Source organism: Pelodiscus sinensis, chromosome 18, assembly GCF_049634645.1.
Source record: "Pelodiscus sinensis isolate JC-2024 chromosome 18, ASM4963464v1, whole genome shotgun sequence".
In the NCBI taxonomy this organism is placed as follows: Eukaryota; Metazoa; Chordata; order Testudines; family Trionychidae; genus Pelodiscus; species Pelodiscus sinensis.
The window spans coordinates 22,178,506-22,194,453 of record NC_134728.1 but is presented as its reverse complement, the minus strand read 5'-3'; the positions used below and the strand labels follow the sequence as shown (position 1 = coordinate 22,194,453).

Sequence of the window (15,948 nt, the reverse complement as noted above, 5' to 3'; positions counted from 1 at the left end):
GGACAGGGAGTCGAAGAGGGTTGGAGGTTCTCCATACAACTCATTTCTATCTTGGGAATGCAGAATTTCTTGTTTTGAACATAAAGTCATTTAGAAGCGACCATGGAGGAAAATGTGACATTTCAAAGGTATTCCATGAAACTTACATTGTTTTTGCAACTTTGCAACGAAACCTGTAATCTCAGCTTGTCAGCTTTTTTAAAATTGTTGCAAATAGTTTGTGCTACCCAGGTGATAGCAGTGCCCAAGCATTAGGATGGCATTGTGCACATATGCTGAGTGATGTCTTTGTGGTACTGCCGGAAGAGGGATACATCCTGGAGCAAAATATCTGATCCAGTGTAGCATATCTTATGTTCCTGTAATATGCAGTGTAACACCATGTGTCACCATTCTAATCAAATGTGTCGCTGAAAAGTCTTTGCAACTAGAATAGTGAATTTACTCTAGAAAACGTCATACAATTAGTATTGCTACAGACAGTCTCTTTTCTTGTTCTGAATAGACATCATCCCCGTATATTGACGGTTCCATCTTTTCCAACAATGGCAACCTACGGGCAGACCCAGTACAGTTCAGGAATCCAGCAAGCTGCTACTTACGCTGCATACCCTCCACCAGGACAACCTTATGGAATACCCTCCTACAGTGAGTAAACTTATTTTGTCAGGGTTTCTCTAGGATAGGGGTTCTCAACCTGTGGTCTGTGGACCCCTGGGAGTCTATGGCAGTACTGCAGGGGGTCCACGTGGAGCCTCTTGCAACTAGTATTTCCTTCAACCCGTGCTGCTTCCCGAGCCGTGGGAAGAAATGCGGGTTGAAGGACGTGCCGGCTGCCAGTATGGAGCCTCTCAGCTGAGAGGATCCGTGCGGGCAACTAGCAGGTCCTTCAGCCTACGCTGCTTCCCCAGTGGGCTGAGGGACACCGCTTGGGAAGTCCCATGGGCTGAGGGACGTGCAGGCTGCAGGCACAGCTATATTATTTGGGGGGAGGAGGGAGTGTCTGTAAAATGTTAGTAGACTGAAAAGAGATCTGTATCCTTGAAAATGTTGGGAGCCACTGCTCTAAGAGCATCTGGTTTCACTAGAGAATGTTTCAGCCTTCTGACCCGAAAAGAAAATAGTTAATGCTTAAACCTTCCAGTCAAAAGCTCTTTAATTCTATAGTGGATGTGGTTTCTTTCCTTTTTTTTCCCTCACTACATTCCCTCTGCAGTTTCAGTTACATAACCCTGTCTTCATTTCCCTCCAAAAAACTGTTGTGTAGCATCAACAATACAGACTAGTTGCTACGCTTGAGATGAGTAAATTTAACAAGTGGTGGGTACAGTGATCTCTGTGCTATAAAATGCTTTATGATGAGATGTACTAATATATTTGTAAGGGATTATTATTAAATGTTGCATATATTCTACATGCATATGCCATAAATGTTTTCAGACATACAGTATAGTAAAGATAATAGAAAGCAGATTTTTTTCCTGAGGCTGTCTTACATTTTCAACATCTAAGAATCCGTTCCACCTCCTCTGTGTTGTAAAATGTAGGGGAGCCAGTCTCCATTCAGTGTAAATTGATGTCATGTGAGATCTGTTTGGAAAGTTGTGGGCTTATTTATTTTCAGTCACACTATAGAGCCTCAGTAGATCTACTTGCTACTGGAATTGTGTTATTCATGGGCTTATACACAGAGTATATTGTAAATAAGATACAATGATAGAGGTGCCTTACCAACCAAAGTTTGGGATTGTAATTGGGGGGGAGGAAGGCGGATAAAATTAGGCCCACAGTTGAACCATCACTCAACCATTAATCAAACATGTTTTTCAGGTTCAAATGTGTTTTTCACAAAATTGGTTCCCATAGTCCCCTGTGGAAATCCCTAAAATCTTTCATGGAAAGACTCTTTCTAGGTGACTTCTTATCCTATTTTGTCAACCTGAGAGGATCATGTTGCTTAATTACGGCACCCAGACTTGTGAGTGCTTAACTTGAGCTGAAACTGTGAGCCCCTTTTGAGCTGTTGAGTACTACCCAACACTGCTATATGGTTTTGTTTCCAATCCTACAGCCTGTTTTGAGAGTCTTAGAGCTCCCATATCCTTGTTTATTTGGTAATTACAGTATTGCTTCCAACCATATGGTGGGGAAAAACACAAACACAAACCAGTTACACAACTACTTTCTTTAGTAAAAGAAAACTCAACCTACCAGCCTATGAAAGGCCTAGGTAACAGACTTGTGAAGTAAAATATATCATGACGATTAGAGGAATGTTTTGAGTTGTTTTTCTGGAATTACAGTTGTGTTTGTATCAGCTGGATGACTTCCAAGTTAAACTCTGAACAGTTGTCCCCATTAAAGCAGGTGAAAACACAGGCATTTGCTACTGACGAGCATCGTTAGGGCACACACGTCAGGCCCACATACTGCTTATAAATCCTGTAGATTACCTATTACCATCCTTGAACAGTGGTTTCCCTTGCTTGCCCTCACCCTCAGTAATATATACGATACTGTATAGAGAAATCCCATCTGGCTGGTGACCAGGAACAATGAAGCCGTATTGTTTTTAGACACAAAAATAAAGCTAGGCCAGTTTCTAGACAAAACAGAGCATTGTGTGGAAATTAATTTGGTGCTAAGTTATTTTACTGTCTGACAACAATTTTTAGACTTCCAGAAAGGCCCATTCGCTGAAGATTAATTGTGGTTGGGGCTGTAATAGGTTGAGTGTTCACATGCATAGTGCTGATGTAATTGAAAAACAAATGTGATGTTAAAACACAGCTTCTCTCTGTGCACACTCCCCACACACCCCCTACCAAACCGTCTACACCAGCAATAATGGCAACACCTACTTCAGCCAGCCCACACTTGCTGTCTAAACAAATTTCCTTGGCTTCAGTATGGAATGTTGTTATCCCGCTGGTAATCTGCATTTAAATTGCATACATTTAATCAAGCATTGATTGTCTCTCCTTAATTAGCTCTGAAAGGTGAGAGTAAAGCTAAACTAAGTGACTTTGTCCCAGGAGAAGCTATTCAGTACAATTTACTCTCAACCTCAGTGAGTGCAGACTTTCTGGGATTTCTTGGTTTGAAGGGATTGGCCAAGATAGACAGCAACAATTTAGTTGGCTGAAGTCCCATGAATTTAATGTTGCTTTGGATTGTTTGCCCAAAAGGGCTCAAAAATGGCAGCAAGTTGGGCGGCTCGTAAATCCAAAACTAGACCATCAATTGTCTCTTTGTTTTGCCATGATGCTCAGGGGGTGTTATGTGACCATACTTTGTTTTGTGCAAATACACATGCAGAGAGGCAAAGGACCAGACTCACAAAGTTTGTAAAAAGGACACACCTTTCAGCTCTTTCCTTTAAAAATACAGGAGTGTGACCTCAGAAGGCCTGCATGATAAAATATCAGTCCCTTTCACCGCCTGCAAAGCTGCAAAGTTAAGTTCAGTTAGTGCTGCTCCTCCTGAAACTTGCCATGTGTTTTAATTGCCTGATTTTAATATATGAGAGGTTTTGACTAGGGATTTGCACATTGATCAGCTTTGAAATTGTTTACTATACGTGACTATCTAGTGTTCATGCCTAACTGATATACCTCTAATATGACCTGCTGACGAATATTGTGTTATCTCGTTCTAAATGGAGCTAATGAAATAATTTTAAAAATTACACTTTTGAATGTTTGCGTGAATAGAAGAAATTGAGTTTAATTTATTATAATTCATATGACCAAATTACCAGCATTTTGAGAACTGCAAAAATTCAATGACATTTGATACAAGTGTATAGTTGCCCCAGAAAATCTTTCTGGAAAGTGGATTACTTATTACTAGGAGGCTGCATTCACTGCGCTCATCATCCCCCCTGTCGCGGGGGGCAGGCAGCCCTGACTCTCCCCCAGGCCACCAGAGAGGGCCTGGCTGTGGGTGTGCCAGCCCACTGCCCCTTCTCCCTCCCCCTGCCACACCAGCCCAGGGCACCTGTTCTCCTACCCTTCTTCCTTCTTCCACCAACTAGGGCCCCCTTCTCCCTCCCCGCTATTCCCCCCACCAGCCAGGGTCCCTTCTTCCTCCCTTTTGCACCCCCCTCCCATCAACCAGGGTCCCTTCTCCACCCCCACCACAGCCTAACCATTACTTCAGCGGCTGAGTGGCAGCACGTGCCAGGCCTGGCTCTAACCTCAGTGTTTGGGTCAGGCCTGGTTTTTCCCATCGCGTGCTGGGAGGGACCGGATGGTCTCACTGGGAGGGGCCAGGCCTAAGCCGTGCTGGGCCTTGGACCCAGCTTTCCCTCCAGCCACTGGGAAAGGGAAAGGAGCGTGGGCCTGTAGGCAGTCCCAGCCTTCCAGGTAGGCCCTGGGAAGGGCCAGGCTGCGGGGAAGAGGTGGAGCATGTTCCTCTGGGACACAGAGTGACATGATGATGTTATTCTGTTGTCCCACAGGAAAAACGTTTTATAGGTGTAGTAAGATAAGATTATATTCCTGTCTTAAAATTAGTCCTCCATTCAAAGAGCAGAAACTGTAGCATGGCAACCAATTACACAATAATGACTAGTTAATGGAGTTAACACAGTCAGTTTGTGGTGAACATGTAGGCCACATATTATTATTTAAGAAAAACATTTGGCCAACGCTAGTGAATAATGAATTTTTTAAAAAAAATTGGGATTTTTTTCCAATAGAAACGGTTGAATTCAAACTGAATATTAAAAAAATAGCTTCGCCAGCTCCAACTACAGTTAAAATGTCATAAGCATTGACATTTTTTGTTATCTGTGTATGATGAGATCAAGCAGAATCCTAACATTGTGCCTTTGGTTCCTTTTATATCCTCCAAAGGCATCAAAACAGAAGATAGTCTGAGCCATTCTCCAGGACAGAGTGGGTTTCTTAGCTATGGATCTACTTTTGGTACCCCTACAACAGGACAAGCACCGTACACCTACCAGATGCATGGTCAGTATGGCTAGTTTTCTTGCAGTTTATAGTGTACTAGGGCCTGTAGCTCTAAGCACTAGGCAGTAAAATCAGGTTCCATCTGCTGAATGTATGAATTAAAATGGATGTACCAAATTCATTTCTTTCCCTCACCGGGAATTTTGTCCTTCACTAGACCTCTATGTCCCTACATTTTAAAGTGCCAGGGACTTCTCTGTGATGTAAAGAATTGTGACTAAATGAAACCAATAAACATGAAGGGATTGATGTTGAGTAGGGATATAAAGGAGTTACTGGTTAACTGGTTACCCACAAAGCATTGCCTTCTCAGCATGTTTACTGAGGTAACTGGTTAACTGCACCTGGCTCATTGGAGTTGTCCCATGGTGCTCCATGGGTGGGAGCTGCTGTAGCCCAGCTGGGCCCACCACGCCACAGGCAGGGGGCTGCTCCAGTGGCCCCGCCCCTGCAACATGACACAGTGGGCCAGTTAACCAGTTAAACGTAGTTTAACAAGTTAACATTTTAAATGGGATTTTACATCCCTAATGCTGAGAGGAGTTGTGATCTATGTGCAAAATAGTTCTGCTGTTTCTTTGAATATGCAAGCCTCAAAAAGTTCAAGGTGCTGGACTACGGATGGCAAAAAGTAAAATACAAACTATGATCATGCTTTGCACTTGCCCCTTTTTCGGAGAGTTTCAACGTGTTTTAGAAACTAAACCACTAAAAAGGTAAGTGACTTGCCCAACATCACATAATGAGAATCCATCTCTTCTGCCTCCCCAGTCCTGTCTTTTGATCTGTAGGCCATGGCCCTGTTGTGACCACAATGCTCTTTTTGGTTTACATCTAAACTACCCATGGACACTCTGCAGAGAAAGAAGGGAGGAAATGTTTTCCTGCCCATCTGTAAAGTGGGGGAGGAGAGACACTGTGTGAAACTTGTCCTCTGTTCTGCTTTATATTTGTTTTTAAATTTTAAAAAAATCAAACCCTAAAAACACACAGCCATACACAAACATTTTTTAAATTTAGATACAGCAATGATCTATGGAAGTTGGGGAGGGAGAGATGATCCTGGACTGAGATGTCACATGTTAAATTTATCAGAACCAGTTTTCCTTGTAGGACATTGCTGTACCCTTTGGAGCAGTGTTTCTTAAACTATGTTCCATGGAACATCGGTGTTCCGTGAACAATTCGCAGGTGTGCCGCAACCTTGTCTTTGTTTTTGTTACTATTTTGTTTTTGTTTTTTAAGAAAATGTTCATAGATGTTCCACATTAAAAAAATATATATTGTTTGGTGTTCTGTGGTCTCAAAATGTTTAAGAAACACTGCTATAGAGAGTATGTGGGCCAGCAGAAGTTGCTGAATCGTTAACCACAGTTGCCCTGGTAAGACATATGGGGCTCTGGGGGAATTGGGTATAAACAACCACCTTATCTAGTACTTTACTCAGCCCACTGAATCAGTGGAAAGACTTTCTTTGACTTACGTCAACTCTGGATCATGTTCATACTAGGGATGTAAAATCCTGTTTAGTTAATCGGTTAAACATTAAGTTTAACCTGTTAACTAACTAAATGGCGGAGGGCTGCTCCAGAAGCACAGCCCCATGCAGTGTCCTGGTTACCATCACCCAGTAAGCATCACCTGTTAAGGGTGATGCTTACTGGTTCACAGGTTACCCATTAACATCCCTAGTTCATACCGAGCCATTTGGAGGAGTCTGGAATGAATTTTATCAACTGCTAATCAAGTCCTTTGAAGCTATATATTTATTCTGTCTTGAAATGTGAAGGATTGCCCCTTCCCATCCCTGTCACTGGATTAGTAGTTGCTTCCATTTTCTCCTTTCTATCTTGCAGTCTTATAATAACTCTGAACAATAATTGCACTGTTTTGCAGCAAGGACCCTTCTTTATGTGTATCATTGGGAAAGCATCCATTTGTTCTTACCATCAGCTCTAGATTACGGGAAGGTTGTGGGTCTAATGCAGTTGCATCTGTGTCAGGAAATGCTGGGCCTGATGTCCCCTGGCAGCAGTAGCAGCTGTACTGTGTCCCAATTAACTATGGTAAGATTTAGTGCTAATGGCTGTAAAACTGCTATTGACAAAATGCAGGCATTTTCCATTGATGTCTTGTAAGACTGCTATATTCCTGCACACTTTTTGTTTCCTCAGACCTTTTAGAGGGTCTGTACATGTGCTTTGTATTAGCTACAAACATCCGAGTTGTTTAGGAAGGTACTCATTACTCACATGGGCCCAGAATTTTCAGTGATGGCCTCTCAGATCTGTATGGGCAAATCTGAATGCAAATACTGACTGCTACATGTGCCAAAACTGCTAACAGGCAAACCATATAAATTATAGTTAAAATGAACCAAAAAGTACTTCCTGCATGTCTGCACATGCCAAAGCCTTTCTCACGTCCACTATGTCAATGCTGGACGGTTTCACAGTGCTTTGCTGTTGTCCCCAGTTGGCCTCTCAAAGCCAGTATTGCAAACAAAACAAAAAACAAAAACACACCAGTTTTTACAGTGGCAGGTGTTGGCCCCGAGGAAAACTGTCCAGGAATAAATAAGCTGTTTCCTGTAGTAAACATTTCCCCCTGTCCTAGCTGCTCAGGAGCACAAGGGCTTTAACCACCAATTCCCTGTCTCCAAAGTTTATTTACCTTTCCTGAGTGCTGGTGAAAGGTTTGGCTGGGATGCTCTGAGCCTTCCTGCCCCAGTTGCTACTGAGGAATGCACTCTCCAAGCTTTCCCACGCTAGTGCACCTGGGAGGGGGCTTGGGCGGATCATTTTCTCTCCCTGACATTAACGAGTGGCTTTCCATGCTTACTCTGTCTCCGGGACCTTATTGGACCTCTGCCCAGTTCAGATCAGTCTTGCTGGTCACCCTGCTGGTGAGCCCACAAATTGACTCAGGGTGATGTGCTAAAACAGCTGAAAGCACAATTTATTTATTTATGTATTATTAAGCCAAAGCTCTGGAGAACATTAAAAGCCAAACTCCTAACTGCATCAAGGACAAAACATTTTACATCATTTTAAAAGAGAAAAGGGATCTTTAAAGACAGTGATACATGCACAATCATGGCAAGGGAAGGGTATTTACAGCACTCCTGTTGGACAGTTTTGCATGTTAATTTGAGATACAAATAGTTCTTCTGGGTAAAGCTGTAAAATCAGTGAAAATTATTATGGTGCAAATAGGTAAATGAATAAGCTTCTATTGTGCTTGCCCTCATTTAGCGCTAACTTCTCTTCATATTTTAGCAATGGGCAGGAGTGTTTGGTGAAATCATGAATTCTAAGCAAAACCTGCAGAATATTTAAATTCACACCATAACCTTGGTTCTAAGAATTGCATGCATCCAGCCATAGAACAGGAGCATACCATGGATGTACTGGTCCAGTCAAGATTATAAAAATGCCATCATGGTCACCATATGCATAATTTTACTGTGACTATAGATCACACTTTCTCAGGGCCCAAGTTAAAATTTAGGGTTTCCCCAGTCTAAGCCTAGGATAATGAGAGCAAGCCAGGATCTCGCCTCCTTGTCCTTCGTTATAAGTAATAAGTGTTTTTGAAACCATGATCTGCTATCCCTTACACCTGTGCAATCTCATTACACATTGTGATAGGGCATAATTTGACTTTACTTCTGGAACTCCAGATGTCAATTGTGTGCATATTGTGCTAAGAGGAGTAAAAAAAAAAAATGTGGTCCTTGCATCGCAGAATAATCAGGATACTCTTTGGCAGACATAGTGGGAAAATAATGAAATAGAAAAGGCTCCTGACATGAAAATAAGCCCAGAATGGTGCCAGTATCCATACACTAAATGTCTGAGATAATGTACACGTATATGTAAAATATAGGGGATAAGACTGACTAGTTTCACATCTTGCAAACATATGGCATACAACTAAATATATAACAGATATTTTAAACTGAAATATTTTAATTGCACTGTAATAAGTTTTGTTGCATGATCAATCTTAATAATATGGATACACCTTATATTTGTTCTAAAATAGTGAATTTGTGTAAATGGCATATACATTTACATACAACAAATATATTTCTAAACATAAAATGTTCGCTATGAAGGAAATCCCATCAGAAAATGGGAGAGAGATGTGACTAGTACAAGGGTGTGCTCTCAAGGCAATTTCAAGTGAAAAGAGGAGGGAGCAGCTTGCTTTAGACCCTTTTACTTTCAAAGTAATGTGCCCTCGTGCTTAGTAATTGAAATCCCTAATTAAGGGGTTTGGCTGTGAAGGAAACATTGCCCCAGGCCTCCCTCAGTGGTCCTGCATCTAGGCACATACCTTCAGTACCAACTTCCAGAAAGATTAGAGAGACAAGGTTGGGTTGATAATCCCTTTTATTGGAACAACTTCTGTTGGCTAGGGAGACAAGCTTTCCAGTGTTTCCCAGAAAGATGACATCCTAGACTAAGTAACAGAACAGAGATATTGTGCCCTTTAACACGATGCTTCAGGGGCCCAATCTTCAGACACTTTAGAAGAACAATGGTGTGCTAGTTTGCTCATGAAATTATTATTTATTTCGCACTGACAACACAATGCAAGACACATGGATTAATTCCAGTCCATGCCCTAAACATTCTAAAAGGTCAATTACCGAAACTGAGTGCAGACATCTGATGATGAGCAAATCCCTAAAGGCATCCGATTGGCCAGTTACCTGTTTTGCCTGCAGTTGTGGTAATAGCACATGCAGATTAGGTGGGCAGTACTGCATGCATGTAGGCTCCTAATCTGGCCAATAAAGTAATTAATTAAATTTAAAAAATCTGACCTTCGGTGTTTCATTAACGAGAGAGGCTATGTCTAAACTACAGGCTTCTTTCGGAAGAAGCTTTTTTTCGAAAGAGATCTTCTGAAAAAACTTCTTCCGAGACAGTGCATCGAAAAAGTGGTCCGCTTTTTCGAAAGAGAGATTCCAGACTGAATGGACGCTCTCTCGCATGTAAGCTGTGATTGCTACGGACAGAATGGCCACCAGGGCACTTGTGCTTTTTCCTCTTTCCTCTTCTTCCGAAAGAACTCCCTCTTCCCCGTCTACACACACCTTTTTGCGAAAGAGCTCTTTTGCAAAAAGGCTTCTTCCTTGTAGAATGAGGATTACCAATGCTGGAAAAACCCCTCTGTTCTTTCGAATTTCTTGTGGAACAACACAATTGCACGGCCGTTTTTCCAACAACTTGGTAGTGTATACATACCCAGAGAGAGAAAAAGAGGGATGTTCCACCAATCTAGAAGTAATTTACAAATCTCTCTCTCTATCTATCTATCTCTCCTCAATACATTCTTGCCTATCTTGTTCCAGCCATTAGAGCTGACCGAAAAAATTGGGAAAAAAGTTTGCAATTTGTTTGCCAAAATTCAAGATTTCAACAAATTTTACAGGCAGATCTAATATGGTAGCTGGTCAGAATATGGGAGAAATTTTCCATTATTTTATTTGAAAAAAAAATCATCTTCTATGTTCCAATTCATAATTTTGACAAAATGTTTAAAAGAGTGAAACACGGAACATTTTGAGCAGATCTTATATCCATTTTGTTACAGGATCCATCCCCACATCTGACAGCCAGCCCCTCTTAGCAATACTGACACTCCATGCTGTACCAAGCACTACCACACACATTAACAAGTATCGTATACCCTTCTGATTTGCATTCCTCTTGCTGTTCCCTTTCTGTTATTTCATTCTTCTTTTGATGCCACCAACTGCTGCCAGTGCCCCTTCATGCACATGTCTGTGTGTGAGAGTGAGAAAAGAACTCTGTCTGGTTTTGCTCTCAGTTACTGTGGATTTGATGATAGTGTCACTCCATTGACTAGTGGAGATTCCTATGAATTTACACTGATGTAACAGAACAGAATCTGGTCATCTGTAAAAGCAAAACTGTCACTCCTTGTTTAGAGTCTTTTGTAACAAGACAAGATTAATATTTGGTCAACTGAATGTAATATTTAGAGACAACTCCAGCAGCCAGGCTAGCTAAGGGCTTATCTACAGGCTCCCTACACTGTAAGCTACTCTTCTTGTAGAGAGGGTTTATTTACAGCACTGAGAGACCTTTCTCCCAGCACTGGTGCCATGACCATGCTGCCACCTTAAACTCGGCAGTGTAGACAAACCAACATACAGTGCATCAGCTGCATATTAACAGCAAATAGGACCAGCCTGCAGGGCATTTCCTGTGGTTCAGTGAGCGGGTGTAGTCCCCTAATTGCACCTCAAGCCATCATCTCCTTCCAGCTGGTCCTTAATCCCCAGGAAATGCCCTGCTCTTCAATTATTATTGTATAAACAATTACTGGTTTGAAACTATGTGCTAATGAAATTGCACAACACTTACACTGCAGCCAAAGACCATTCCAAACACTTTACTTGGGCAGGAAAGTCTGCCCACCATATAAAAAACAAAAAAGTCCAAATTCTCTTAGCCCCAGAATACTTAGTACATTATAAAGAAAAGTTTGGTTTCATAACTATGATAACTTGCCTTTGCCAAGAGATTGCAGGGCAGTATTGGGTTCTGTGCACGTATATTTTGGGCCAAGGACTTGTATATGGGAATTCTATGTTATGGCTGAGAATGTAGCTTCCTGGTACAGATAGCAGATATCATAATGAATTAACAGACATGTAGATTTCATGTCACCACTGATGTCTTTCATTCGACTTAGCTGCACAGGTTACTTATATTTGTGATATGAAATATTGCCCTATCTTAAACCCCTTTTGTATATATGGTCATGCCTATTTTCTTCCACAATTTGATCTGAGGAAGTGGGTCTGGCCCACAAAAGCTCATCACCTAATAAACCATCTTGTTAGTCTTTAAAGTGCTACATTGTTCTGTTTTTTGTTTCAGACCCTCCTCCCCACTAAACTCTGAATATGTATTTAGTAGGCAGCGGTGGGTTTTCTAATGAAGGGAACATGTTTACCTTATTATTTGGATACAACGTAGGTCATATTTTCTACATTTTAAAATAGATGCCTAAATTGCTTAGTAATCTTATGTAATGCACGCACTGCCCAGGTACAGAATAGGTACTCGTGGACCCATGTAAGAAGTGATTAGTGGGGTGCACATGTGTGTTTAACAAAGAGAAACTGAGTGTAATATTTGAAAAACTAGCATCTTAAATGCTTAGTGATGAAACATACAAGTATATGCTGAGGTAATTTAAGCTCACACTTGAAAAAATGTGAGTTACACTGGCTGTAGACAATAAATCCATCTGAAGTCTCACAAAATGAAAGAGAGGGAGAGAATGTTCTCAGCAAACTGTCACTAACTGATGCTTTAGCTTCATAAAATTAAAACCTCCCTCGAAAATGAGTAGCCCCTTTCAAGCCTTCTGCTCCACCAGCTGGTTCACATTAGTCACAGTCTAAGGCTATGGCGGCAGAGCTGTGCCCCATATCACAGTGAGTTCAGGGGGGAGAGGCCTCTCGTCAGAAGGGGTCAGACCTCACTTTTTACAGTATAAATACAAGTTCCCCTAGAACAGCAGCATAGTCTCCCTTTCAAACATTTCAAAACACTAAAGGCTGACCGTACTAAATTTGCTTTGTTTTAAAGGCATTGGGGGAGGGGGGGGGCGGGAGCATGGAGGGGAGAGAACGGTACTGACAGTGCTGCACTGTATGTAGCAAAGAGATCTGTGCTACTGCTACCTAAGGAGAAACCCTCATTTCCAAAATGCCATGCTTTGCTGTTGTAGACATACTAGTGTTGAATTTGCATTCAAATTTCTCTTTTTTTGTTGTTGTTTTGTTGCAATTTGTCAAAAAAACCGTCCTCTGAAGCCTTTATCAAATGAAATCTTCATGAACTTGGGAAGGAGATGTGATTGGGTATAGAGAGGAAGGGGAAACACAGACATACAGAACAGCGATCATAATCTGGGAAGTCTTTTTAAATGAGATATTAATTTTTAAAAATGGTTTGGACTACCTGTCCCAACCGATCCAGCCAGTGGCAGGTAGGATGAGCTGTGATGGGCTCCAGGAATGGTGGATAAAGGTTAAAATTTGGGGTTGGATTAGGGATGTGACCGACTAGTGGGCTATCAGATAAGCAAATGCTTAGCAGATAGTCAACACACTAGTCCACTAGTCACTCCCTCCTCTCCTTGCTCCAGCTGAGTGGCAGTGTGGGGGGAAGAGAGCAGAGGGAGTGCTTCAAAGCAGCAGCACTGCATGGAGCCTGTCTTTGAAGTGTAGCAACAGCCCTGAGGCTTTTGCTACACTTCAAAGGTGGAGGTGCCCTTATTGACTGATCGAATAGTCGATGCAAACTTCATTGACTATTTGATTAGCCAATTAATCTAAATTTAACATCCCTAGGTTGGATGGGAGCATATTTTCAAGGCTCAGTGGATAACAGGAGAAACCCCACTGCCCAAAACTAAATTAAATTAAAAAAATAGCTATTATGTTGGATCCTTGAATTTCTACATCCAAAAACGGGCATACGTTTTGAAGATGGGAAAAGTGTTTGAGGTACCATCTGTTGAAATGTTCAAGAGAAGATAAGAGGAACCCCTGCAGAGACAAAGCTCATCTGTCTATCAGTGGCTGTTGTTACTATATTATCTGTACACTCAGGAAGATGCAACAAAAATGGAAATTCACTTAGCTCAATTCTTAATGATTTAAAAATATCTACCCTAACCTCAGAAAAGATTAGAGGTCTGTCTAGAAGATATGCCTTAGTCAAGTGGAGCCCGTATTCGATAACTGGACTTGCTGAGTACAAGTCCTGCATGTTATCTGTGATGAGATGAAAGATAAGAGGAAGCAGCTGCTGGCTGAGCAGTAACACCCATCCAAAACTAATTTCAGCTGGAAGTTGCTGTTTGTGCATCTTACGGTGAAAGGTCCAGATTTGCAAAAGACATCCTTCTGTCTTGTACACAAAGTTTGGCCTGAAAAAATTGCACCTGCAAACTTTAATAAATATGCTACGGAGTTGTGAGAAACTTGAATAATTCTGTGAAAATATACAGTAAAACTCCAATAGTCCGGCACTCCTGATAGTCCGGCATCAAAATGGCAAGAGCCTAGTGAGTGAGCTTTGGCAAAAAATGAGTCACAAGGTAACAGCAGCAGCAGCTGAACTGAGCGAAAAGGGTAAAAAAGGGTTTAAAAAAACTAAAACATTACAATATACTGTATACAGTATGTACAATAAAAAAGGTTAAGAACAGTTTATATACAGTATATACATAACCATCTTATAGCACCTCCTGATATTCCGGCATATTTGATAATCCGGCACCACGTAGGTCCCATAGGTTCCGAATTATCGGAAGTCTACTGTACAACAAATATTGAATAAATTGTTAGAACAATCTGGATTCTTCATGTGAATAAAAGGATTTTTCTCCTGGGTAACCCTCCAGAAGATCATTCTACTTATCACAATCAGAAGCATCTCATTCACTGGTGGAAATCAGAAAAGCTCTTCTGACAAAATACAAATGGAATTCAGAAATCGCATCATCCTCCATGAATTAGACACTAGCTTAGACTGAGAGAAAAATATTTTCCAAAAAGGCTGAATCTTGGGATAGAAACAATAGAATTTCACTGTATAAAATTGAAGCACAACTAGATGTCGTAAGTCTTTGTACATTATTTCTCCTGTACTAATTTCAGTATTAAAAATTCTTGCATATTTTCTATGAGCTAGACAATGTGAGGCACTTAATATTAGCATGTAGACCATTCACTTGTTTACAAGCACAGATTGGGTCATCACCTGTTGTCCAGATGGTTACATTTGCTCATGCAAAAAGACATGCTTGGCTAAGACTTGTCTGAAAATCTGAAATGTGTATTTAAGACTAACTGCTGCATTGCTTATGGCATCTCACAATGTAACATTCTTGGATAAGACTTTTTTGTTTATATATTACTGGGTAAGGTGGTGGTTCAATTCCGCCCCCTCCCCCTCCCCCTGCCCCCATGACTGTTAACCACAGACAGTTACTAGAACAGCAATCTACATGTGCAAAATACTGTTGGCTTGTAACAGTGAAGTCCTGGATACGTGAAGTCCAAGTTGACACGTGATCCTTATCACCTATTCTATTTCTTTTCATCAATAGAATAGGCAATGGTTGAGAGCCCATCTTACCTCTGAGTTGCCATGCTCTGGTCAGTGTGTATAATGCTCGCCTTTTTAATTCGAGTGTTAACATTAGATGTTAGTTGGCAAGCACCGTTAAAGATTTATGCTGAGATTTGTTTCTATGAATCTATAGTGTTGTTTCTATTGAGACCTGAATTACAAATCAAATTATTTCATATACCCAAAGGAAACAATACATCTTTGCTTCCAGAAGACCTTGGGTCTCAGTTCCCCATCTGTAGTGTGCAATGGAAATATGTATAACTGATAAAAAGGTCAGAAAAAAAGGACACATTTTCCCCAGGGCTAATAGAAATATATTTAATGCTAAGGAGTGAATATATACAGGCAGTTTTTGGACTTACGGCATGATTGGTTCCTGAAAATTGTGTCATAAGTCAAAATGTTGTAACTCAGAATGGCAATATGCTCCATTCTGGGACCTAGGTAGCAATAACCAATGAATGTTTTAGAAATGCAAATATAGTTAGAATTTGTCAAGTCTATGAGTGTCAAGTCTAAACCAAGTCAAAGCAGGGTGTCAGCTCAGAAACGTCATAAATGCTGCTCCTCCTAAGTCGAGTGCGGGAAAATCAAAGACTGGCTATACTTGAATCAGCTTGCATCTCAAATTCATATTTCAGCTTGAAAAGACACCAAATTTCAGGATTTTAAGAGATGTTATTCCATTTCCAAAATTTATTGATTTATGGTAGCAGAATTTAAATTACAGGCAGTCCCCGGGTTACGTACAAGATAGGGGGACTGTAGGTTTG

General features: G+C 41.1%; 1 protein-coding gene across 10 annotated transcripts in view; it reads left to right on the top strand.

Moving 5' to 3' along the window:
- Positions 1-15,948, top strand: part of EYA2 (EYA transcriptional coactivator and phosphatase 2) — a 171,722-nt gene that overhangs the window by 78,431 nt on the left and 77,343 nt on the right. For 9 of the 10 annotated variants that reach the window (XM_075901579.1, XM_075901580.1, XM_075901581.1 and 6 more), the window contains 2 exons: positions 506-648; positions 4,860-4,976. In XM_075901579.1, the coding sequence (XP_075757694.1) occupies positions 506-648; positions 4,860-4,976 (260 nt within the window). The remainder of the gene's footprint in view (positions 1-505; positions 649-4,859; positions 4,977-15,948) is intronic. The other variant, XM_075901583.1, reaches the window with a different exon arrangement.